Raw genomic sequence first — 27,076 nt, 5'->3', positions numbered from 1 at the left:
TTTTTTTGGCGTCCTTTTTAAAATCCCTTTTTAGCACTGAAGAGATAAGTGCAAGTGAAATACATTTCAATTCTGCAGGCTTCTCTATGTCCTGCTTGAACACCCTCTCGGCCTTTACTTCTGCCAGGAAAGCAGCACACTCTTTAAATACCATAAGCCTCAGCTACTTTCCCGCCATCCCTTCACCTCCTACATTAATTTTATGGCTTTCTCTGATCACTTTAGAAATTAAGTCCCTAATCACAGTGAGCTTCTAGCAGCACATAGTGAATGATGCTTGATCTCACAAGAGTGGCCTAACTCCTCCTCCATCCTCAAGTAATACAAACCTTCAAAGTCTTGGCATGCATTGCTGCAAAGATCTTTAAAACATACATTAAAGAAAAACAAGCCTGGATTATTATCCACTAGAGCCTGTTCAATTTCTTATTAGTTAGTATAACGAAGAAATCATTGTACAATTCCTTTCATATCAGGATTTACTAGAGGACAATTGTACATAATTCACATCACAACTGCGAATTGTATGCAATCCCATATAAAAATCATAAATCCCTTGCTTAGGTTGATTTCCTTTATTTGTGTTTGTTTTCTGCCACACAAAGACTTAGGACCAGAAACCTGTGAACTGCATTCACACAGGATTAAAATACCATTTCTTATGAATACCAGCATGTAATATCATACCCTAGGTCATAAAAAAAGGTCATAAAACATTGACTATGATAAGTGAGCGGAAAAGTGGTCCAAAGAGGCAAGTATGAACTAGTGTGCCATAACTTCAAACAGACCAATCCTTTCCCTGGAAGATAGATTACATGGAGAAGACAAAAAGAAGGATCCCACGATATCCATATTGCTATTCCTAAGCATCAATAATTATACTTTTGAATTCCTGTTTTGGCTGTTGTGAAAACACACATTATAGATCTCGTGGCTGTTGAATCTGTATGGCACTGAGACACCTATTCTCTCAAAAGTAAATGTTGTAAAATGTTAATCTCAATAGGTTTACTTGGGGAACAGTTGTTGATCTTGATGGAAAAGACTCCACACTATGAGTCAAAATAGATTTTAGACAGCATAGCAGTTATTATTAAAAAAAGACTGCATGTGCTCAGAATCTCATTTCTGTATTTCCTCTATTTATAATTTCCTGAAGTTACAACAATGCCTTCAGATACTTACTAGGTGTTGGCAGAATGTTTTATTCAAGTATTCAGTAATGCTTTGACATGAGAGAAAAAGAGACACACAATGTAATGCAAGAGTGCAAGAGGAGGGGATATCACTTCTGATAAGTAAAACTACTTTTTAGTTTGAAAAAATACTTTGCATATGAAGAAAAAACGTGAGATGAAGTTACATCTAAAGGACAAGTTGGGGATGAGGATGGGACCAGGCTCTTTTCAGTGGTGCCCAGCAACAGAACAAGGGGCAATGGGCAAAAACTGGAACACAGTGAATTCCATACAGACATGAGGAAAAGATTCTGTACTGTGAAGGTGACAGGAATAGAGCACTGGTACAGGCTGCCTAGAGAGGTGGTGGAGTCTCCTTCTCTGGAGATATTCAAAACCCAGCTGGACACTTTCCTATGTGACCTGTTGCAGGAAACCTGCTGTAGTAGGGGGTTGGACTCTATGGTTTCCAGAGGTCTATTTCAACCTCTACAGTTCTGTCATTCTGTAATTTTGAAACATCAATATGAAAAAATCCTGCCTTAATCTGAGAATAATTTTTGGTATGTATAAGAAGAAACTTGTAGAAAAAAGAAAGATCAGGTAATAAAAATAAACCTTTAAAAAATACATAAACTGGGACCATTTAAAAATTGAAATCTCCTAAAGAAATACAGAAAGGTGGGCTTTCATATTCCCAAAAAAATCACAAGTATATTTATGCTATCAATTTCTTTATCATTGCTGCAAGTGGCTATTGTAAAAAATAATATTCAGGTCTCAAAGGAACTGAAAAAAAATCTGTTTCAATCATATGCAGTAAACTAAGGCATCATGTGGTTTGGAAGCTTTGTACGAGATTTACATTAAGTGAATCCATCTGAGAAAAAAAATATCTCAGTGTCCTTAACAGCCGCAGTAGTATAAATTTTGGTATACACTGCTTGAAGAAAGATGTAAGTGCTACACTAATTAATATGATTGTGCAACCACATTTATGCATTTATTTTACATTTATACTGGATTAGTATGTGTGTTTCAATATTTATTAATAAACCATATTCTGATTGTGTACTGTAACATGACCAGTAGAGCTGAAAAGTCCAGTGCGCGCCAAGATGAAACTACCAATAGAAAACTGTGTTTCTGTCGCTTCCCTGCAGGGTTAGCTCACTTGCTTCCACCACATCAGCACTACTCTTGGTGGCCCCAAGCTGTGTGTTGCCATCTCCAGCCCCACTTCTCAACAGGAAGTCATTTCCCGTTCCTAATTCAGGCAGAAAACACACACCACCCTCATGCTGCTTACATCTTTAGGCTTCTGGCCAGTTTCTTCCACAAAAGTTTAAATTTACCAACCTCACGCGTCCTTTTTCATTCTCTTACTACAAGTTTTGTACCATATGCTGCTTCTTATAAGCAACAGAGCAAAATTCTGGCCAGAGAAACATTTTGATAGACAGGACAGAAAGTGAAGTACAGTCAGGCCAGTCTCAGACAATGGCTTCTCCACGAAGAATGCAATGCATGATTCAGTTCTGTTGGTAAAGGGGGAAAAAATCATATCTAATCTATGTGAAGTCTGTTGTCTGCAGGCTGTTGCCACCGACAGAAAGGTACAGAACAAATAATGCATAGTAATTTTTTATGTATCTTAAGACTATTACATTCACTAGTGATTGTTTATGGTCTTTAAAAGTCTGTCCATAAAGTCAAAATTATTTGAAATACTTATAAATTGTATGAGAAAGAAAAAAAAAGTATATTTCTGTCATGTTTCCTCGAATCAATTCCTTTTCATATTTCTATAAGGAAATCTTATATACTATCCTAGTTTGCATACACTTGAACATTAATTTTCTAAGTATGGCATGCTGTCTATGACAACCATCTGCTCAGACTTCACTTCTTTCTCTTAGTCAGTCCACTTGAAATTAACATCCACAGTTTCTGAAAAGGCAATGCAAATGATAAAGTTGTTCATATTTTTGCATTCAATTTACCATGCATTGTAACCACTTCTGGTATAGATAATGTTTATGAGAAATCAAACAAAATGAAGATACAAATCACAAATGCTGAGCAAAGCTGTCATTTTTCAGACTGTATATGATCTTGTATAATAGAGGCATATATTGCAATTTTGATCAGAGACAGCTATCTTACTTCAATGCTTAGCCTGAAAACTAAATACTTGTAATTGTAAGAGGAAGAATGGCTTAAGGAGCAACTAAAAATAAAATCACTAACTGGTAACATGGAGTGCACCTCAGCTGCATACAACTACACTTGTTTAAATTTGTTTTTAGAAAGCACTGGGATTTGATAATTACACAGAATCAGAGGGCTAGAGCACCTCCCCTACAAGGACTGAGGGAGCTGAGGCTCTTCAGTCTGGAGAAGAGAAAGCTCTAAGGAGACCTTACAGTGGCCTTCCAGTAGCTGAAGGGGCCTTACAGAAAGCTGGGGAGGGACTTTTTATAAGGGCATGTAGTGACAGGACAAGGAGAAATGGCTTTAAACTGGAAGATAATAGATTTAGACTTGATATTAGGAAGAAATTCTTTACTGTGAGGGTGGTGAGACACTGGAACAGGCTGCCCAGCTAGGTTGTGGATGCCCCCTCCCTGGAAGCATGGAAGGCCAGGCTGGATGGGGCTTTGAGCAACCTGTTCTGGAGGAAGGTGTCCCTGCCTATAGCAGTGGGTTGGAACTAGATGATCTTAAAGGTCCCTCTCAAGCCAAACCATTCTGTGATTCTATGAATCACGGAATAATTTTGGCTTGAAAGTATGTGCAGAGGTCAGCTATTTCAAAATTCTGCTCAAAGCTAGTAAAGCTGGACCAGGGTGTCTGTGGCTGTGTCTTATCAGGTTCTGATCACATTCATTGGTCTGAACTCCATAGCCTCACCAGACACTTTCTTCTGGAGTCTGACCACCCTAAGGGAGAAATGTTTTCCATTATATCAAATTGGAATTTCCCATGCTCTGACACATCTTTCACCTTTATGTTATCACTGTGCAACTCCAAGAAGAAAGAACTTGCTTAGACATCAGCAAGTCCAACTATAGCTATCAGAAAATGCCAAGTAGTTGCTACCACAGTATTGCTCCTGTTCCACTGTAGAAATTATCCTGTAGCTTTCACTTAAAGATGTAATCATTTTTTGCATAGGACTGCCACATCTTTTGAGGTCCAAAAGACAAACCACAGCCCATATGAAATAAAACTGCCTCAAGCTGAATCATTCTGTCACCAGGAGAAAATCTGCCTGTGCTGCACTCCAGGCTGCTGTAGCTGCCCTGTTGGCAGGACTGGGGATTTCTCATTAGTGCTAGCTCATTTATCTCAAACCTCTCAACACTTTGTGGCATAGATGTCTCCCCTTCCACTAATTTACTGTCTGTCCGCAGGCTAATCATTTTATCCATAACTTAGTTTATTCATGAAATCGTAGTGCAGATGTCATTTCACATCTCAGGAGCACTCAGAACAGAAAGGAACTGATGTTTGCAATGTCTCAGATTGCGGCGTTTGGAAAAAGGATGCAAAAATGCATTATTTTATATTTACCATAAGCATTAGATTGCATCTCATGAATATGGCTTGAGATCATCTACTGAACAGTAGGAGACAGTTCAGTTAACTCATGCAGTTATTATCTTGAAAAAGAATCCTCCTAAAATGCCTTTTGTAATCACACCAATTGTTTAAGTGTTTTAACGCCATGAAGTCCAAGCAAGGGTTACCCAGGCCTAAGTCTACCTGAACAGAACTAAATGAAATTTTTGTTTATGATTCAATAGATATCACTCCATTATGCCAAAAAAGTTGCAGTGGTAATTCTCATGGTTTAAAAAGGAAAAAATCAAGATAGTGTATTTTTATTAAATTGGAGTGCTTGCATGGTTTGTTAGAATTGGGAGCGATAATGGCAGTAATACAGCACAAAATTATTCTATGATTCTATGGATGTCTCCTCCCTGGAAGTGCTCAAGGCCAGGCTGGATGGGGCTCTGGGCAAGTAGGAGGTATCCCTGCCCTTAGTAGAGGGTTGGAACTGTTTTATGTATTAAGGCTCTTCCAACCCAAACCATTCTAGGATACTAAGAAAGTTAAATAAAAATATGAACTGAGTGGTGCCTATACAAATCTGATTAAAGATGTTTGTGTTGCAAATAATTTTATATCTGATGATAAAGTTTCATGGGGTTAAAAAACATGGATGTTTAAAGCATTCTGAAAGGAGGTTGTATTAAGAGTTTCCCAAACAAATTTCAATCCCATCTTCTGCCAGGTAAATAACGGCTTTGATTTTAGGAATAAAAGGCACCAAAACTCCTAATTTCTACTGAAGTAAGTCTGCGACATTTTGTGTGATATGTCAAAATGAACCTTGTATAGGTAATCTAAGGTAGTAGGGCCCTACTTAGTCTGAATCCAAACTGACAGAGAATATCACTAAAGGCTATACTGGTCAAAGGTAATGGGCAAAAAATGAAGTCATTTAGGTTGGAAAGCTGACAAAATTGAAAAAAAAACAGATCTGATAGGTTGTAAGCAAGCCTCATAAGAATATTTCCTAACTTTTTATTATTTTCTATTTAAATATCTTCAATATTTTTTCGAAGAGCACTAATGAAATCTTTAAAAAAAAAACAAAACACAACAAAACACTCTACTTTTATCAAGAAGGGGGAGCTTGGCTTCATTTATATAAGTGGAACACTGGGGAAAAATCTTCCACTTTCTTCAACTTTATCTTATGGATACTATGAAGCCACAGAAATGCAAACTCTACCTGTATAGACTGAATAGGCAATCTTTTACTGAAATTGAATGCTCAAAAATTGATTTTCCAAAGCCAAGAGCACATCCCAGTGCATATAACAAACAAATCTATACCCATCTCGACAGTCATAAATGAAGCAGACCAAGGCAATATTGCAGAAAATCGTAATTATTATGAAATATGGCTACAGTTCATTTGTCTCCCCGTAAAAGAACAAGCCTACTTCAAGGGTATGACATTTTAGGAAACCTAAAGTATTGGGCCACTATTTATGTGTACAAATATCATTTTGTTTTCACTTGTATATTCAAGATCAAGTTATAGTGTACATCTTGAATATTAGTGCTAAACTGCCTTACATCCTGAGATTTCCTTATGCTGATATCTCAGAATAAAATCTTGTGAACTTATGACACATTATATGTGAAATAGATCCCAGCTCGAAGATAAAAGAAAAGTATTCTTCCCACAGTAATACTGTACAGAAAAGCAGAACATACAGAAAATAGTCTGAGATGAATGATAGCATTTATTTTGTATTCTTGTGCTTTGTGGTTTTTTTTTGTTTGTTTGTTTGTTTTGCCAGAATGTAACAAATAAATATTCTTTCATTGAAAAAATATTTGACAAAGATTCTCCAATATGTCTTGGCATTGTTTTCTCTCTATATCTTGCAGCTGAAAAATAATTTGTTCTTCACTGCTACATATCAAAGACATTATTATTAGACAGCATTAAAACTTCAATTAGTAGAAACAAGCATAGTCAAGATAATAAATACTTTTTTTTTGTTCATTGACATTGTTAAGGAAAACTTGTTACTTACCCAACATTTTCTGCATCTTCATCACACTCAGCCCTATATTTGCAAACTCCACATTTTGAGTGTTTTCTCTGAACTTCTGTGCCAGATCCTTCATACTCTAAACAAAACAAGGTACTGTTAGCAGAAAGCGTGACTTCTATATTAAGCTCTGACTTTGCCTGCCTAAATTCATTTACCTTCAACTATATTGTCAAAAGTTATCATATACTTAAACTGGAGCTCTAAACCTTAAAAGAGCTCCATCCTTCAAAATCCAGCAATTGGAGGTTGATAGAACAGTAACAATGACAAGCATTCCAAAAAACACAACTGCTTCATTCATTGTCTCTTCCTTTATTGTTATTTCATTGTATTTATTCTCACTTCACCAGACACACACTTACATTACTTCTCACATTTCTTCCCCTTTTTATTTCTGATGACAGTCTTAGACTATACTCATCTCTCATACATGCTGTGGTATATTTTCTAGATTGGTACGAGACTAAAGGAAGAAAGTGATCTTAACAAGAAAATGGGATGAATGCTATGTCCCTGAAAAGTAAAATTAATACCCCAAATATTCTAAAAAACAAATGCACGGATCTTACTGTTGACATAGACATCAAAACTCTTAGTTGAGTAAAGAAATACAACTACATGGAAATTGTTTCAATACAATATTTTCTTAATATTTTTTATTTTAACAATGCAGTAGGAGAGCCTGAAAAGAAGAAAAGGAAACAAATCTGCAGAGGGAGTCAAGAACTTTAATATACGTTTGTATAAGACTGACTGCACAAGGCTGTCGAAAAGAGATCTAAACAAAGTGATTCCTTTCTCATAGTTTCATATGCTGTAGCAAGAGGAAATCAACCAACCATCAACAATTAAAATCTTGCTATGTTCTTTATATTTCAATAGAAAAAAGGAATCCACAATAGTCGTTCCTAATCTTCCTTGATCTTACCTGAAGGGAATCTTTCCCTCTAACTGTAGGCTGAGCTTATATGGAAAGCACATGGTTAGTCTCTCTTGACTTCACTTCTGTCTAAAGCATAATGCTCATTTTTTGAAGATGACTACATACCCAAAATTTATTACAAAACTACACCACCATACATATTCTATCTCCACACTTACTAAATTGCAATAGAGGTAGTTTTCTTTTATATTTACAGTTACAACTTATTTATATGTAGTTTTTAAATTTTATCATATGCCTAACATGCTACTTTTTGACTGTTCTTCTGCATTGACCATTACTATTAACATTCACATTATTATTCATATTATTCCTGAATGAGTTCTCTTCAGAGACAACAATCTGTTGCAAAGAGAGAGGCTGGCATCCAAGAAAGATGGTCAAGATCCTGGACTCACTCTAGGGCTCTAAAACCTTGCCAGCTTGGGCATATCATTAGCCTGATCAGTTCTGATTTGTACACATTTCAAGACCAAGAGTCCACAGAAAAACAATAATTTCATAAGGATTCTTTAACATTTAATGATTTCCTAACTTACATTGGATGTGCACTGTGTGGATTTTGTGTCCTCTATTTACTTAGACTTTTGTGAGATATTGCCTTTGATTGCAGTGGTACACCTCAAAACCACTACTTTATACAAACTTCTTTTTTAAAAAAATAAGTGGTTAGATAGATTTACCAGAAACCAATCATGACTGTCATTAAAAAAAATTTGCCCCCTCCTCCACCCCCTTAATTCTATTTTCAGTTGATTCTTCCACTTTCTATTCTATTGCTTTGCTTCTGACAGGTGCCAATATGAGAGGCTACAGCTACATCCTTTCTCAAAATATCTGTACATTACTTCTCATTGTTCTAATGACAAAAAATAAATATAGAGAGATGAGTAGCCCACAAAATTCTTTATCAGTCATTTTTGAAGCTTTTAGGTGCAAACCAGACAGATCTGCAGATTATAAAACATCTGCCTTTGACATTTGGTGCTTAGTAACCTTCTGCTGTTCTGCTAGGATGGAAAATATTTCATCATTTTCTATATAAACTATCTGACTTCACTTGAAATACAACCAGAATGCCTTACAGAGCACTTTTGCTGCACTACTGGCATTTCAGTGTTCATAAACAGTAATTAGGTAATTGTATCTATAAGCTATTCAGTGTGAACTTCTCTTTCTCCCTGCTAAAATTGCTTTCTCTATCTTCAATATTTTTTGCTTTTTTAAGAAAAAGTGTGGTCTTCTTTTGTTGATTAAAACATGCAAATCCTAGTGCATATAGAGTTATTTATCTGTACTTTATCCTATTTGCACATAATAAATGCATGCAAATCACAATTACCTGCACCTCAGGTACTGTTAATTTACACCTGTCAGGAAGAAGTGTAGTGCAGATGAATGCATCTTGATACAACATTTCCAGTTAGGCAACGGTCATCCGCAATTTTTAGAAGCTTCTTTCATTACTAGCTGCATGATGTACCAGCAGCATGAAACACTGTGTATGATTTAGATTGAAGTCCTTCACGTAAATGCAACTTTTCTCATCAACACAGAATATATAATAACCGTCTTTTCAGCCTGAATAGGTAGCAGACACATTCTGTACCCAACTTGTGTGCTGTTAAAATAAGTTCACCCATTAATATTTGAGGGCAATAGTTCCTCTGTTGTGAGTGTCTCCAGATTGGCAATGCACCTCTTGACAGATTGCCTCTCCCTTCTCCTTTCTTCTACATATTTGATTGTTCCTAAATAGGTTATAGCCATTAATTTTAATATTCCAATCAATCAAATCTTCCCAGCAGGTTTCAGTAATACCAATTAGGTCAAAATATGTTCCTAAACGAGCAATTCAAGTTCTTCTTGTTTATTATGCAGGCTTCTAATGTTGATGTATAAATGATTACAAAATTTCTTCTCCTCACTTTCTTTGGTATCTTGATTAATTCTGCTCTTGACATCTTAATTTCATGTTGAGTGAAAGCTCATTTTCCCTCTCTTTTCAGTTTCCTTTAGTGTTTCAGGTCAGCACCTCATTAATACTCTGTCCTTCAAAGAAATAAGGCACAAGGATGGGATCTGTGACTCCCAGTTGTCTGTCTGAACTGCACTATCCGCTAACACTTCTCCTTGAGTCGTTATTTCCTTGCAGAAGTTGGCCAGCTCTACGTCAGGAGCCTGCAAATGGACAATTGCTCTGGAGGAACTGGCCAGCAGTAAATTGCTTCCCTTGGCAACTCATTTGTGTGTTCCTACAATTGTAATACCTCTGGCTGGAAGAAAAAGTATTGATTTGTGTCAAGGTGAAGTTTGGACTGCCCCCAGGCATGGGCAGGAAAGAGAGCTTTGCTGTCATATATTTATCACTGCTTACAGTGAAATGGAAGGAGCCCGTGGAGAGCTGTGGCTGCTCTGTAGCCATGTATCTATGCAACAACAACTCCCAGGTCTGGGGAAGATCTCCTGAAAATCAATTCCTATCTGTATTTGGAGTACAGAGATTTTTTACTGATGTGCAACCTCATGGAAGATAACTGAAATCAAAAACAATTTGGGAAAAATAGGAAGGGCCACAGCAAATCCTATTCTATATCCTTAAGATACCTCCTGAAGTCATACTAATCCCCTTGGTATGCCTAGCACTGAAAATTCCTCTCCTAACTACAGTCCACAGCATCACATACTATGGGTGGCAGTTCACTCAACTGTTCAGTAACTTAACCTCTCCTCCATTAATTCTTAGGGCAGTGATAATGATGGACTAGTTAAAATGGAGATTATTCTCATAATTTAAAACAAGGGTGCAAATTTGCTCTTTTGTCAGTAAGTTTACATTTGAAGCAAGTGCAACAACTAATTTTAGCCATCCTAAATTTCTGGCAAGCAGTTTCTTGATCAATCTAAACCAAGCTGCTGGCTTATGCAAAAGTATTAGTTGCCAGCTGGATCAGGAGCAAAGCCTAGTTTGGTAGTCCAAGCTACACCTTGCTGTGCAGTATAAACAACATGGTGCAGCTGTAAGTGTGCTCTAGGAAAGACTCCAGCCTTTGAAATTCCATTTCTGGCATTGAAGATTTAATAAAAGGATGTCTGGACTATTTATCTGTGAGGAGCTTGAAGAGGTTGAGTTTGAAGTTGGTATCTTAATTGCAGGCCAGCCGTGGCAATGTTTGTCGAGTGATTATTATAATGATAGTGTGTGCAGAACTTGAGGTTGTGCAGAAGCAAATGACTCAAGGCCACACATTGCAAGACTCCCTACCACCACTGCCCTTGTTGTGTCTCAGGTATTTTACACATTTGGCAATTGTAACTTCTGTGCATAATGATGCTATGAATAACAGTGGGGAAAACTAGCAAGAGCTGGATCAGCTCTCACTGCAAGACCTTCTGGCTAGAGAATATAAACACCGATTCACTACACTGTCTTTCTTCAAATATGGCCAAACTCCTTTTTTTCCAAAGACACAACAGCTTTGGCGTAAGCACTAGAGAAATTATGCATAAGTGGAAGATGATAGAAAATGGAAAGGACAGGAAAGTCACTAGATGTCAAAGAAGATGTCCTGCAATTTCATAAAGATGCCAAATGTAGTTCTGTGAGCCCTAAAAGGTCACATAAGAAGAACCTGCTCTCATTTCTTATATGTCACCCTGCACAGGAGCCAAGAAGAATCTGTCCTTCTGAGCCCCAGATTCCTGCATCACTGTGAACAAGCAGTGGCCCCTCTAAAATCCCTGCTAAGGGCAATTCTCACCGACACAACACCAGAACATGCAAGCTCTTTGTCTCTGCGCTGTTGAACCTTTGGTGAAATTATAGTAATTCTTGCAAGTTTTAGTTCGGTGTTAATTTTACCTACTGAGTATAGGACCTCAGAAGTAAATAGAGCTGTTGGAAGTAACATTGATAATCAGTGACAAACCATGTGATGGAATCAGCACTTACATCTCTCTAAATCACTCCGCATTATAGAAATATGCCTAAAAGACAAGATGTTACCTCCTATCCAGAGTGTTAATCACCATCAAGCTCCTGCAGTCATATTAAAATACATTAAAATACATCAGTAGTATTATCAGAATTTTAAGAAAAAATTATCTGAGGTTCTAAATGGTGTCTGTTTATACCACCCTGACTGTGTGACAATTATTGGATAAGTGTTGTCCCCAGTGAGGAGAAGGAACAGATGGCAGCCTGCTAAAAAGCACATACTGTATATCAATTTATTAATTACTAAATGCAATCTGCTAGACATTCATCACAAGATACTTTCCCTATTAGGTTTTGGAGGGATTAGAAATTCAAAACAAATTATTTTAATAATAATTAACTTAGCAATATGTATTGCAAGCATGTTATTTCCTTAGCATAAAAGCCTGAAATGATTGGGTGCCATCTGTCTAACCACTACTACATCTTTTTTTTATTTATCAAAAGTGCATTCTGCTTAGTAACAGATATTCTCTGAACAAAAAGAATAAAAAAATTAATGTCATGGGCATAGCAGGACAGTTAGACATGCTATCCTTGAAGGTTTCTTACTAATCAACAGGACCCGTCTCTTCAAGGACACTGATGTGTCTCTAAGAAGTTGGCTTGAAAAGCCACTGACATTTGTTAAATGTGTGGTGCCATTCATAACACATGCTAACAGTTTTCAGTGCATCCTTGTGAAGGCCTAACTAGACCACAAAGTGAATATCATAATCAGCATTTGCTGGCTTTATCAAATCAAGAAACTAAGGCAGAGTGAGAAATTAAGAGAGTGGTGCAGTCAACATGGTTGAAGGAAGGGATGCCATTCAGAGGGACTTCTAGAGGCTAGAAAGGTGGGCCTGGGTGAACCTGAAGAGCTTCAACACGGCAAAGGGCAGAGTTTTGCACTTGGGCTGGAGGAATCCCAGGCATCCCTACAGACTGGAAGGAGCGGTCCTTGAGAGCAGCCCTGTGGAGAAGGACCTGGGGGTCTTGATAGATGAAAAACTTAACATGAGCCAGCAATGTGCCCTTGCGGCTCGGAAGGCAAATGGTATCCTGGGCTCCATCAAGAGAGGGGTGGCCAGCAGGGACAGGGAGGTGACTGCCCCCTTCTACTCTGCCTTCATGAGGCCCCATCTAGAGTACTGCATCCAGATCTGGGACCCCCAGCACAGGAAGGATGCAGAGCTGTTGGAGTGGGTCCAGAGGAGGGCCACAAAGATGATCAGAGGGCTGGAGCAGCTCTCTATGAAGAAAGTTTGAAGGAGTTGGGCTTGTTCATTCAGGAGAAGAGAAGGCCGCATGGGGACTTCATTGTGGTCTTCTAGTATTTAAAGGGAGATCATAAACAGGAGGGAAATGAACCTTTTTGCACGGGTAGATAGAGATAGGACAAGGGGGAATGGTTTCAAACTAAAGGAAGGCTTAGATTAGATGTCAGGGAAGTTTTTCACTGAAGTTCTGGAACAGCTGACAAAAGAGGTTGTGGATCCCCTATCCCCCATCCTTGAAGGTGTTCAAGGCCAGGTTAGATAGGGCCCTGGGCAGACCGAGCTGGTAGGGGGCAGCCCTGCCCACGGCAAGGAGGTTGGAGCCAAATGGTCTTTAAACTCTTCCAACCAGAGCCATTGTATGAATCTATAAAACCTATCCAAGTTAATCTTCCGTAGGCTGCTTTACGGGGTCAAGACAGTTCTTTTTATTGGGAGAACATAGCAGGTTCCAACAATAATAAGAATTTTAAAAGGAAAATTCATGTTGGAAAAAAGAAAATGTGGCATATGAGCAAGCAATCTATCTTCTTTATGCATGCACAACAGTTTGTGTACATCACAACTGATCTGTGCCCTGATCTATCAATTTTGGAACTACATCCAACAGGCCAAAAAGCCTGTTACAATTTACTACTGGCAGAGATGAACATGAATCTGAGAATGTGACTTCTTCACCAGTTCTGCTTCAAACAGTAACAAATCACATTAAAGGAAGTGGATCAGGAGTCATTTTTATGAGTGTGTATTCTTCAGGACATGGATATTGCGGAATACAAGATTATAGCTCATGTCCGAGGATCCCATAATCATCATCAATTAAGCAACATTTTTAGAGCTGAATCCCACTCTCTGACACTGTTTTCTATAGGGGTGAAACATAAGGGCAGAACAATGAGATTTTTGAAATTTCTCTAATTTCTGAATTAACAATCCATACTCTTCTTAGAAGTGGCATCAGGATACTCATTGCTACAAGTAATCAACAGCTTGGTTTCATAACCATAATTTTTTATTATGCTAATTAAAGGTTCAGACTTCTGGACTGAGCAAAATGAGTGATTTTAATTGCAGTTCTTTATGAATACCGTGCCATCAGAGCATAGGAAATAGAAATCACTTACTGAAAAAGTCAGAGGGCAACTAGACAGTTGTGTCACCCTTAGAAGTGATAGTCTTTCACGTTCATTCAATTGTACTTAAGACATTCTCCCACTTCTAATTCTTTTGCTGAAATCTCCTGTCTTTGTAACAGTAAATACGATTTGGGAGAGAATGTGGATCAGTAGTTTCACAATTTTTGTGACATATGACAACTTCTAAGGCAAGATTTTGCCTGAAGTAATCTTTGAGGAAGAGGGTTTTCTTCCTTTTTCTTTTTCTTTTTTTTAAAATCAGTTTCAAATGCACTTTTTTGACATTAAAATGAATGCATTCAATATCACTCAGCTTTGGAGCAAGAGGGAAATTCTGCATGAAGTCAAGTTTCAGAATCATTAATGAGCTTGCAGTGCATCTGGAAAATGAAACAGAACAATGTGAACCACTAGCACAAATCTCAGCTGCACGGGAGGCACACAGCTAATTTAAGCAGTGCAGACTGTCGACAGCAGATCTATAGCAATAGATCCTTTCCCAGTACTTTCTTTCAGATTTAAAAATCTACCAGAAATGGTACATCTCCTGCACATTAGGGGCAGTGCTTCCTGAACATGTACAGGCAGCTGCACTCATCCACTTGGTATGTGCCAGCATCGCTGGTGTGCACACAATCCCGCTAATTGCGTGTTTAAGGAACACAGCAAATACTGATTCTGTGATTAGCTTCTGGAAATGTAAATCCTAAGAAGAAAACAGAAATTTCTAAACGATTATGTTCGCTCACAGAATCCTGCTCTCTTACCCTTGCATTGTTCCTCTTACAGTACTTCTCACAAGCAGCATCTGCACCCAACGGGGCACATAAATCCCTGAACTTGTTCCCTATTTGCTCACCCTTAGCCAAGAGTCTTCTATGAAACTGTAAGAACGAGGTGATTATTGTATCTCAGCAAGCCCTGGCTTCCTTTGGAAGAAAATAGAGAGAATTGTGCCAGGAAGGAACTGTGCTGTGCTCCTGTCAGTCCTGTAGTTGGACTTTCTCTAGTTAGGATCCCAAACAATGCTCTTTCAACCCCATCTGGTTCAGCAGCCTTTCCATGGTTTGTTTTAATTCTAAATTTCCTTAGCTTGTAATACTTCTTTGATGTTTTTAATATCTTCTTGTAACATTTTTACAGTTACTTGAATAATGGAATAAAAACACTTCCAGATATGAAAACATTCTGAGTACAACAATCTTGATTTTTTTTGGCCAGAGCAGAGTTTGGTAATCAAAACAACAGTGGGCTCCATTCTTTGAAGGCTAACTCCCAGACACAGAAAATATCTCAGTGCACTGAAGACAAGGTAGAGGAGTATGCCCAACTCAGTGACAAAGGGGAGACTGTGGCAGCAATATTTCATTGCATCATAAAGAGAATCATAGAATTCTTAGACTTGGAAGGGATCACTGAAGGCCATCTAGTCCAACTCCCCTGCAGTGAACAGGGACACCACAGCTAGATCAGGTTGCCCAGGGCCTCATCCAGCCTCACCTTGAAAGTCTCCAAGGACATGGCATCAATCACATCACTAGGCAAAAAGTTCCAGTGCCTTATCACTCTCACTGTAAAAGATTTTTTTCTTATATCCAACCTAAATCTACACTCTTTGAGCTTGAAACCATCTCCCCTTGTTCCATCACAACAGACCCTGCTGAAGTCTGTCCCGTTCTTTCTTGTAGCTCCCCTTTAGATACTGAGGTGCTCTCAAGTCACCTCACAGCCTTCTCTTCCCCAGGCTGAACAGCCCCAGCTCTCTCAGCCTGTCCTCATAGGAGAGGTGTTCCATCCCATGGATAATTTTTGTGGCCCTTCTCTGGATGCACTCCAACAGGTCCATGCCTCTCCTGCACTGAGGATTCCACTTCTGTACGCAGTACTCCAGGTGATGTCTCACCAGAGCAGAGTAGAGGGGCAGGATCACCTCACTCGCCCTGCTTGCCATGCATTTTTGATGTAGACCAGAATACAGTTGGCTTTCTGGGCTGCGAGGGCACATTACTGGCTTATGTTCAGCTTCACATCCACCAGTACCTCCAGGTCTTTTTTGGCAGGGCTGTGCTCAGTTCTTTCATCCTCTAGCTTCTAATGGTAACAGGGGTTGCCTTGACCCAGATGCAAGACCTTGCACCTGGATTTGTTGAAAGTCATGAGGATCACCTGGGACCACTGCTTAAGCCTGTGTAGGTACCTCTGCATGACATCCCCTCTGGTGTGTTGACTGCACTCCATAGCTTGGTGGGGTGTTTTCATAAGCAAACTTGCTGAGAGTGCACTCAACCCCACTGTTGATGCCATTGATAAAGATATTAAAAAGTATCAGCCCCAGTACCAATCCCTGAGGGACATCACTTGTCACTGATCTCCATCCAGACACTGAGCCACTGACCATCACTCTCTGGACTTGATCCTGCAGCCAGTTCTTCATCCATCAAACAGTCCACCCATCAAATCCATATCTTTCCAATCTGGAGAGAAGGATGTTGTGGGATACGGATCAAAGGCCTTACTGAACTCGAGATAGATGACATCAGTGGCTCTTCCCTTGTCCATTGATGCAGTGGCACTAAGTTGCTTCAGCAGAATTTGCTCTTGGTGAAGCCATAATGGTTCTCCCATATCACTTCTGTCTGTTGCTACCATCCTGCCTGGGGTACAACCTCCAGGACTTTTCTGGTTGAGGTACCTGTAGAAGCCTTTCTTGTTCTTGGCATCCCTAGCCAAGTTCAGATCAAGCCGGGCTTTGGCTTTCCTGACCCTATCTCTATACAGCTTAGCAGCTTCCTTAAACTCTTCCCGCTATCATGGGAACACTACACTTTAGACACTACATGTGTCTAAAGCAAAGCAAAGCAAAACAAAACAAACAACAACAAAAAATCCAGAAACCATGACAGGTGGGAATTACAGCTTTTTGCGATTTAAAATATTTTTCTGCCTAAAATTAAGAACAATATATGATGTTTTTCATAGTAGGCAAAAGTGAGGACGCTGCAGCTGACACAGAGGAAAGAGTCAGGTAAGTGAAAGGCTAATGTCACAAAACTGCTGGAGGAGGCAGTGATAGAGAGTATGCTGCCCCTTTTTCATAGAACACCCAGACAGTGTAGTTACTCACATGGGGTGAAGGAATTCAGACTGAATTTATTCCCGTCTGCCTGATATGAGCAAGCACACATATTCCACTCCCAAGACCAGACACTGCCCACTGCTGCAAAGCAGCCTGAAGAGTCCACCAAGTCTCTTCAGCTGATGCCATTCTATTTTGCATAAATAATTAAAATTCAAGTCTCGACTAACAAAGCCTCTCTGAAGAATATATCCTTCCAACCTCCAGGCTGTCTCCTTCTTCCCGGTCCCTTTGTCCCAGGCTCAATGAATATTTTAACTGAGAGCAGCTACAACAGCAGAGGCCAAGGGAGATACAGTTTAGGACTCTCTTACCAAGAGACTGTGGGTTCAGTCTCCTGCCCCAAACCAAGCAACAAATGTATTTGAACTTGTATCTTTCATCTCATCACTGAGCAGCTTAGCCAACAAAAGACAGCGTGTTCTGTCCTACTTTTCTTCAAACTGTTCACAAAATTACCAGAAAATCCCTGCATCTGTCAGTCATCTATTCCAGACTAACACAGTAAAATTTACAAGAGACTTTAACAGAAAACTTTGTATCTGATTAAGGAAATACTACAAGAATTCCCGACAACATTCAAGCATTTCTAAAAACTGTAGCAAAAACAAAAGTCAGACGTGGGCTAAATTACTGTCATCTGTCTCCTCTAAGAAGTGCACTGTAGTACTGAAACAAGCAACTCTCAGCTTGCAGGAGCAGCTGCAGGGAATAACGAGCTGGGTAGCAAAATGGGAAGCAGACAGAGCTAGCAATGGAGTGGGTAGCAAGTTCAGAAAAGCATCAGAAGAGTCACTAGTACAGGTAACAAGAGGGAGTGCTTGAGCAGGAAATTGGTCCCAATACTTCAGACTGTGTTAGAAAGGTGAAGGCAACTGAACATCATGTCCATGGAGACAGGACCTCATGTGAGCTGGTGAAATAACTCTTCAGACTGCCTTAGAGAGCACCACTTGTTGCATTTCTCATGGAAGCAACTGGGCTTGGGTTTGGCCCTACATGCTGCCCATCTGCCTGTGCCTGGGCTGTGCAGAACTGATGTGGTGAAAGCAGGCATCATGAAGCCCCTTGCCAATCATACAGCCATTAGGAAATAGATACGAAAAACCTAAGGCCCCTGAGAGGCTTGAGGGAATATTTTGTTTGAGTAATGTGCACTTAATTCAAGGTGTCAAACACAGTGACTTGTATACACTCCATCAGTATGCACTGCAGTGCTTCACACAAACAAAACTCAGAAGCAAAATGGCTTTCCTGTGTCTATACCTATATCTTACATTTTTCATTCTATATGTATTCTTGCTACTAGCATCAGAGATAGAATTAAGTAAAATCATGGGTTTTTTAATCACTGGAAGAAGGTTAAGATGTGCTCAAGACAGGAATGCTTCCATTAGTACCTGCTGTGCTATTTGCCTTCTTTGAATACACAGCTTTGAACAGGAACATTTAAAATATTCGTTAAAAACATATCATACTGTAATCTTTATATATCTCAGGCAATGTGTTTGCCAAGGATAAAGTGAGAAATTGACATTGCAGGCACTGAGGAAATGAATGCAAGAAAACAAATTTATTGTGAATAGACATTTTCAAGAGTAAAATAAAGGTGAAATACAATGGTTTAGTAGAGATCTAAATAGCACACTACGTCGCTGGCAATACTGTTTCAGCATGCATGAAACAAATGAAAAATGATGTAGGTCATATCTGAGAGAACAACGTTAGTCAAATGCACACTACAAAATATTTCTGCAGAAATACTGTTCTGAGAGGCTCAGGCTCAGAACTCAGCATGCAAGCTTGTTTTTTAGTTGTTATACCTTTTCCTTAATTCCTGAGGCGCAGCAGCACCTCACATAATGCAGACACAGATACACATATACTAAAAAAGAAAGCCCAAGAGCACATGTAACTGGGGTTTGGTACTCACCTCCTTCTCCTGACCCAGAGCCGTTATCTGAAAAGGAAACAGAAGGGGAGAGGAAAAAGAAAAAAAAGAAAGCAAATGAAAATATTGCTCCAGGAGCAGCTGTTTGTTAGCAACTTGTCACTGTAAAACATTGTGCAGGTGTTACATTTCATGAGCCAGCTGTAAAAACAAACATCTTGCATAAAGGCTGGCATCCTCTCATAGGGTTTGTCATGGCCTATTTTGTCAGGACAGTTTTTATTCAAAGAGCAGCAATGCTTGGTATTGAGCAGCTTTCTTAGCCTTTTTTTCAACTGTGATAGCTTCAGAGTTGTTAAACCTAAAACAGATGAAGAGCATGCAGCCTGATTTTTTTTAAATCTGTTTACTAAGGAAAGTAGGTTTACCTTCAGCCCTCTAGCCCTGGGAATAGCACATGAAGGAGTAATACATAAACCACTTGGCTGCAGAAACAACTGATCCTCAAGGTAAAGTTGGTTTAGGTCATCTATCTATTAAATAGCTCTTTTCAAGTGAGCTAATCACTTTGTGTAAGGATGCTCTAACAGCATAATTATTTAATTGGCATTAGACTGACTGGATTAGCATCAGATGAGTGAATTTGCGTAGCTGCATCCCCTCTGCATTAACAGTTTGAGTACCTCATCACCACCCCGGGCCAACTCACTCCTCTTCAGAGCACTGTGGTGAGGGCACAGGGATGTGCATCCCACTGTCCTCAGGCTGGTGCTGCTGTGCAGACAAGCCCTTTGGAGTCACAGATCTCCCTTGGTCTTTCTTTGCTTAAGGGAGGTGAAATGGGATGGCAATCGCTGCCAGCAAATTGCTCCTCTCTCTGGTTAACTTAGCCTTCTGGAAGATGAGGAGAGCTGCAGAGCACACGCAGCGCACATCCCACACCCCTCCTTTCATGCCCAGTCTGATGGCAGAGGAGGCAGCTGAAACTACTCCCACAAATCCAAAAGAACAAGGAGAACAGAAAGAGAAGGGGGGTTTGTACTCCCACCTACGAGCTCATTGCTCACATCAGAGGAAGAGCCAAACCTCCATTTGTTCAGTTCCTCCTCCCCCACCTCTTCTTTAAGCAGCTATCTTTCTAAGAATAATTCCCTCTAATGCGTGGAGGAAAGTGAGAAATTCCACGTTACTGGGTCACTTTGCACATTAAAAATAATCTCCTGTCACACAGAATATCAGCAAGAGAGACTTTTCTTTTCCCTAGACTAAATTCTCCTTTCTTTCCTTCTCTACCACTACTCTGTGCCTAACAGACTGTGCTTAGTACCTTACAGAAATAAATGCAAAAACAGAAGGACTCCTGTTCCACCCGTAGTGACCCAATTTACTGACAAAGCAGACAATCCTGTATAAAATGTAAGTGTTGAATTGCTGAAAAAAATGCTTTAGGATGTGTTATTGCTTCATTAAGAAACTTGAAGGAGTGTAATTTACTTATATAATGTAAGTGCATATGCTTCTTTGAAGTGGTGAAATTGTGTCCTGAGCTGTTTTAGGGGAGGGGATGCTGACCTACAAACATGAGAAAGCTCAGTGTGCAATTCTTACAAAATCCAAAGGCTAAAATGCCTCAGAGGAACCTGAGTTGCTCCACGCTTACATTGTTGGCCCTAACTCCCCAGCACACACCCAGCCCAAGACAAGGAGCTACGAGAGCCACGTAAATGATAGATGTGATGCTCAGCATCGTTGGGCTGACCTGCGGGAGTTCTGCAGGCAACTCTGTGAAGAGCATCCTAGGAAAGGAATGGATACATTCTTTACTTGCTGGCTTTACAGTTCTCAAGGTATCATTAAAATTTTAAAAAGTGGTATCCTGTATAACATTTGGCATCATTTTTGAGTGCTTCTCCATGAGCTGGGTGCTATGTAAGCATGCCTGTGTCCAGCATGCTATACCAAACTGGTGTTCCTGTGTATTCCTGAGCCTTGGCTAGGTTCTCCCAAACAGCTGCTGGTTTTAAAAGTAGCATTTTCTACAAGCTTACTCAGATAGGCAGCCTTGCTCTTTTCAGGCCCTCAACCAATGCAGAATTTTGAAAGACAGTATCCATGCTGCAGGACCTGCCAGGAAGAACACTCAAGCAAGAAAGCTGGACAGAAGCACCATCCCACCATCCTCAGTTCAGTAATTAGAGAGAGATTCCCAGTGGGACCAGCTTTTAACTCCAATTACCATGGAAATTGAACTGGCTTCCCCCTTGGTTTTGGCACATGCTCCAAACAGCAGCACCAATGATCTGCTGACAGCTTTAGAACAAGCAGACCCTTCTAGTGAACCACATGGCCCAGCAGTGCCTTCAGAGCAAATTCACCAAATCCTCCTTGCATAGGAGTATGCAAAGAAGTGCCAAAAGATGGCACCTTGTTAAGGTCTGTGTAAGAAACAGGTCAGTGGCTATCGTGTCATGGGCAGAACTAAATACCTACATCAGAGGTAAAACTCTGCCATTTTCCAGGAAAAAAAAGAAAAAAAAATCTGATGTATTTGTGGAATTTGGGTGCTGCAAGGATTAGCTGACTGTTGAGATTTCCAGCATCTGAACTTTGGCACTCAGGAGTTATTATACCCAAGTCCTGGATTTTCTCCTAAAGCTTTTGGGATATAGCTGGGTGTTAGGTGGCTGGCATGTGTTGGTTTTTTTTAATACAAAAACAGCATGTGCCACTTCCTTGCGCTAAGCAGATCTTGGTCTTTTGACACCAGCATCCCCAGAACTTCATTCCACAAATCCCAGATAACGTCAACTATTTTATTTAATTGCTGTCAATTACTCATCCTATTAAGCCAAAATGAAAGAGTGAAAGGGCAACTGCTCTTTCTACCCCAGTCCCATTAGCAGCATGCAGTCTGGCTTTCCAGGCCAAGACAGAGCTGAGTGATAAGCAGTTCAGGAGGGACAGGCCAAACTTTCTGCAGTTTAACACTGGTTACACAGGAGTGCTTCTGGGTGAAGAGCAGGTGAAATCAAGAACTTATTATAAGCGCATCCCCACCCACAAAGCAAAGCAGCAGCAGATCAGTTAAGTCCCCAGGCTGTGATCCAAAGACCAGCATTTCAGAAGACTTCTGAAACCATCATAGCCTACTTTAAGCTGCCAACTAGAGTGAAACCCAATGCAGTGCCACCCCCAGGACCTGCTGCTGGCCAAACACACAGGGACATTTGCCAAGCTGGGTGAAAATTCAGGCACCCCACACACCCATCAGCTCAGACCTGCTCCCACAGGGCTCTTATCCCCAGGAACAGGGGTTCTGCTAGCAATTACCCCTGGTTTTCAGATCAGCAGCATTTGGGAAGGAATGCTGACAAGTCTAATTGCCAGCAGCTGCAAGGTCGTCCGCCCCCCCCTTCCCACTCCTCCCCCTTCTCCCCCCCCCCACACACACAGCTGGAGAGAAGCTGTTAATCTATGCCTTGCCAGGCTGCACATAGGCAATGCTGGTTTATCTTGATGTCTTCTGGGGAAAAGCATTTGCTATCATTTGATTCTGGTAGCCATTCCTGATAAATTATTGCATGCAAAAGAAGTTCAGAATATTAAATTCTGGAATGTGTTGACATGGTTTGTGTAAGCTTTGTTCTTCACTTGCAAACCATTTCCTTTGCAATGACAGATGGTGATGCTGTGCTATCACCAGCTCTCCTTGAAGGCTGGACAGGAAATTCCTGCATGGCACTGAAGCTAGGACTGTCTCAGTCAGCTGGCAAAATGCACGCATGTTTTTATAGCAGGTTTTCAGGTTTGTTACAGCTTTATTGTAAAAACATCAACAGTTATTTTCCCATTTTCTGAATCTAGAAGTGAGCTGTCCTGAACTTCTTCCACATCTTCCTCAAAAGGATTAAACTAAACTTATTATATTTCTTTTCAGGACAACGTGTACATCTAATATATTAAGCTGCTCACCAATAAATAGATGAATTAAATTCAGGGTAAGAGTTTGATTACTTCTTCACACTGAAGAACGTGAAGTTTAAGCCACTTCTAAGAGTATCACTCCTTAAATCTAACAGAGCCATAATATCTGCAAATAGCTTAGTTTTTAACTTTAGAAATCTCAACACAGAAAGCAATTGACTGTGCCTTCCAAACCATACAGTATGCTGTATGTATACCCTGTAAATGTGGTATGTCAAGGACTGTGTCGTGTGGTTTCATTTTCATGTGCATATAGTGTAAAATTGACAGCAGTCAAAATGCTGGCTTTGTGTATGGGCTAATAGGAACACACATTGTTGGGAATAAATCATACAGGAGTATTTTGTATTCACTAAATAATTTATTTTAAACCAATCAATAAATTCACTGACAGGTGGAGACAGAAGAAATCAAGGGTCTAAGTGATGGTCCTTCTTTGTGCGTGAGCACCCTGACTGGCTCTCTCCCTGACTTCTTAACCCCATTCTAGCAGGCCAGTTTGGGATAACCCCTTGTAGAGGAACTTCAGGTAGCATAACCAGTGTCAGTGTAACACCACCCCCAATGAGCTGCTGAAGACCTCGCAACAGCAGCTAGATGGCTGATGCTTTGAGATAGCAGCAGTCCTGGCATAGGCCTTGCCACTTCCGCATGCTCAGTGCTCCCAGCCCTGCATAAATCTGTGGGCTGCACTGCAGATGGGAAACTGATCAGAGAGAAATAAATAATGATAGAATCACCAGCTCAGCTGCCCAGGGCCCCATCCATGCCTTGAGCACCTTCAGGGATGGGGCACCACAGCTTCTCTGGAAAACAATAAGGAAAAAGCTGGGCTTGTGCTGTGTTCTAGTTCACAACACAATCCCACAATCAGCCATCCAGCTGTTGCTAGGAGAAGGCCAACAAAGCACAAGGAAAAGTGGGAAATGACACCAAGAAGTACCCTTGTCAAGCCTCTTACATTACATTACTTCTCCACCTAGTCTCCAACTGGACAATGCCTTCTTTATGAATGCAGGTTAATTTGCTTGACTTTTAGCTAGCTTAAGGCTGCTTTAGGATATATTTAGGTATTAAGCAAAGAGAGCACTAAAGCTGCATTTCACTCATTTTTCCAGTATCGCTGTATTCTGCAATGTGAGACTGCACGTATTGGCTAAAACCCATGGACCCTCATCATAGCTTTTGCCAGGAGTGTTTAGGCATATAAACATCTTTGTAAAACCAGATTTGGCAAAAAAAAACCAAACCAACCAACCAACCAAACAAAATCAACCATCCCTACATAGAAAAATGGGTTTTTCAGATGTTGAGACCTCCATATGCAGTCCCAAAGCTTCAGTCATACATTCTCTTATAATTCTCTAAAATGTCATTTTAACATCAAAACCTGCATTTTATTCACTCCTAACGCACCTATGATTTCCTTTCTTTTTTTAACGGTGCTTATTTTAGGATCTTGCCACTCTGATGGCTCTTAGACAAAGGAAATAAATATATAAATAAGCTGTTAAATCACCCATGACTGTGAAAAATTATTCACAGTGTTACCTGTCAAGAAATACATCTGATTAAATCATTCTGTGTACTGTGTTCCAGTGCTGTATCCTCAGAAGGCAGCAGACCCCAGCAAACGGGAAGATTTTCATTCTTGTATGAGCTTCAGAGCTTTCACGTACTTAAAATGAAATAGCTCTTACATAGCCACTGGGGGAATTCCTTGCTGTTGTCTTGTGTGCATCCCTCCAGGATAAAGCAAGCCTTTGCTTTGAAAAGCAGATTCTGATAGAAAAACAGTGAGTCTCTGCTTGGCTCCCAAAGACATCCCCAAACAGAAGGATTTTCACAGCAAATTCCAAGGCACTATGTGAAAAATAATGTGAACCTATAAAGGATTTTTCCTTTCAGGCATTTTATCCTAATATATATATATATACACATATAGAGAGAGAGAGAGAGAGAGAGGGAGAGAGATGTGCTACAGATCAAGAGTATAAATACATTGACTCCACAATGACCTATTATCACCAGCAGGGAATAGGCTGGTTCCAGAGGATGGCTTTTATGATCCCATTTTCTCAGATCAATCAGAGTGTACCAGACACTCTGGGAGCTGGTAGAGCTGCAGTGACTGGGCCACTGTAAGTGCAGTACAAAACCCAAATGGCATCCCTCGTTTCAGAAATGTTTTCAGTACTTTCCGCTCAATTGTGTCTCAGCACATCTTGATGTATTACGCTAAGTGCTAAAAATTGCACTGCATTTCCTGGGCTTATGGTGGGACATAAGAAAAAAGGAGAGAAAGGCTAAAAAAAAAAATCTCAGATTAGCAGAGCCATGTTGTAATTAGCTGCCAGCAACCTGAAGCTGAGAAGAACAAATTTTTCATTTCAAAATATCTTTCTTAGTAAGTAGAGCAGAGTGCATATAAAATAAAAAAAAAGAAATCCGCATACTTCTCGGATGTTGTTAATGGAATACATGAATGCTCCAAAATGCTAATGGATCTTTTTTTTGCTATTCTATGTCTTCTGGAGATAATTTACAGGTGGCAGATTGAGAAAGAAGGTAACATTCCATTAGTTTCCTGTGGTCTGCTGGAAGAATCATCTGCAGCTCAGCCAGGCACAAGATGCTATACATCATTTTGGACCTTAGTAAATAAAATCACATCTCAGTATAGCGCTGTGCTGCAGATGAAGGCAGTAGAGCAGCCTATGAAAACACAGCCACCCTGCATTTAAACAAGCCATCTCTGAGACCAGCAATAGAACAGTAGCAATGAACTTGGCCTAAGTAAACTGCCCAAATATCTCCCCTAGTTTCCAGACAGATGTTGCAGATACCAGCAAGTTCCAGGCTGCTGCCTCTAAATAGTCATTGGTATCTATAATTGCCAGTGCAAAGCTAGGCAGGAGTATGCACCTGATCCATAGCCACACCTTGTGCTACCACGTAGATGTAAGCTAGTCACTACTAATAAGGTGAGAGATGTCCCACAAGCTTTTGTTTCTTTCTGTGTCGTATATGTATGAAAGTATGCAGCTGTTGATGCTGCTAAGCCATACAGTTTAATTCTGGACAGCCAGGCATCTGTTTGACCTCACCAGCTTTGAAATCTTACCAGGCATTCAGAAGACCTCTGGTACCTAAAGCTTCTATGTCCAACAGCATGTTGCAGCATTCAAGACAGAGACAGTGAAAACTTGTCCTGTGTATTTTAAGTGCTGGAAAACCTGTTTTACATGTGTGGAAACACCAGCCCACTAGAAATGTGAGGTACAGTGATTTTGTAAGAGTTAAGCATATCTTCAAGGTCATGACCAATGTGCAATTAGTAAAGGTGATGGTTTGGCTGCAAGTACAGTGGAGGTTAGGATGATCAGAATCTGCTTTTGGATGTCACACTAATCTTGTACATCCAACAAATGTACATCCTAAAGACATGAATAGTCTAGAATCTGTTCAATTTCACTGTGAGTCTTTTGAATGAATATCAGGGTTCCCTGATACATACATCAGAAGCATTCACACAGTATTTTCTAGATAAAGTACTTCTAGTTTCAGTGTTCATTTATTAACCTGTTAGGATATCAGAAAGTATATCAGCTTTCTTCTCTATATTTCATTGTTAAAGAGGACTTGTGGTTTGCATGTAATTTCACTCAACAAAAAGCATGAAAATGAAAATCTCTAGATTTATGGGAAAAACAAAAGAGCTGATCATATACCATCATTCATTGGTGACAAAGAATGTTTTACATACCAGAGTAACAAGGTCCCCTTGATACCATTGTTATCTCTTTCTGATGCTTGCAAGCAGCTCTCCTGAGGAAGCATTCATTTTGGTAAGTGTCTCCATTTGATCCACAAACAGGAATATAGTTTGTGTGACACTGAAAAAGAA

General features: G+C 40.0%; 1 protein-coding gene across 1 annotated transcript in view; it reads right to left on the bottom strand.

Annotated features, from left to right (window-relative positions):
- TMEFF1 (transmembrane protein with EGF like and two follistatin like domains 1) overlaps window positions 1-27,076 on the bottom strand; it is a 117,227-nt gene that overhangs the window by 18,727 nt on the left and 71,424 nt on the right. The window contains exons 3-5 of the mRNA XM_031589423.2: window positions 26,936-27,065; window positions 19,228-19,254; window positions 6,803-6,899 (exon numbers count right to left, since the gene is read on the bottom strand). Coding sequence (XP_031445283.1) covers window positions 6,803-6,899; window positions 19,228-19,254; window positions 26,936-27,065 — 254 coding nt within the window. The remainder of the gene's footprint in view (window positions 1-6,802; window positions 6,900-19,227; window positions 19,255-26,935; window positions 27,066-27,076) is intronic.

Source organism: Phasianus colchicus, chromosome 3 (assembly GCF_987193195.1).
Source record: "Phasianus colchicus chromosome 3, bPhaCol1.hap1.1, whole genome shotgun sequence".
In the NCBI taxonomy this organism is placed as follows: Eukaryota; Metazoa; Chordata; class Aves; order Galliformes; family Phasianidae; genus Phasianus; species Phasianus colchicus.
The sequence above is the reverse complement of the archived record's forward strand: the minus strand, read 5'-3'. Positions and strand labels throughout refer to the sequence as shown.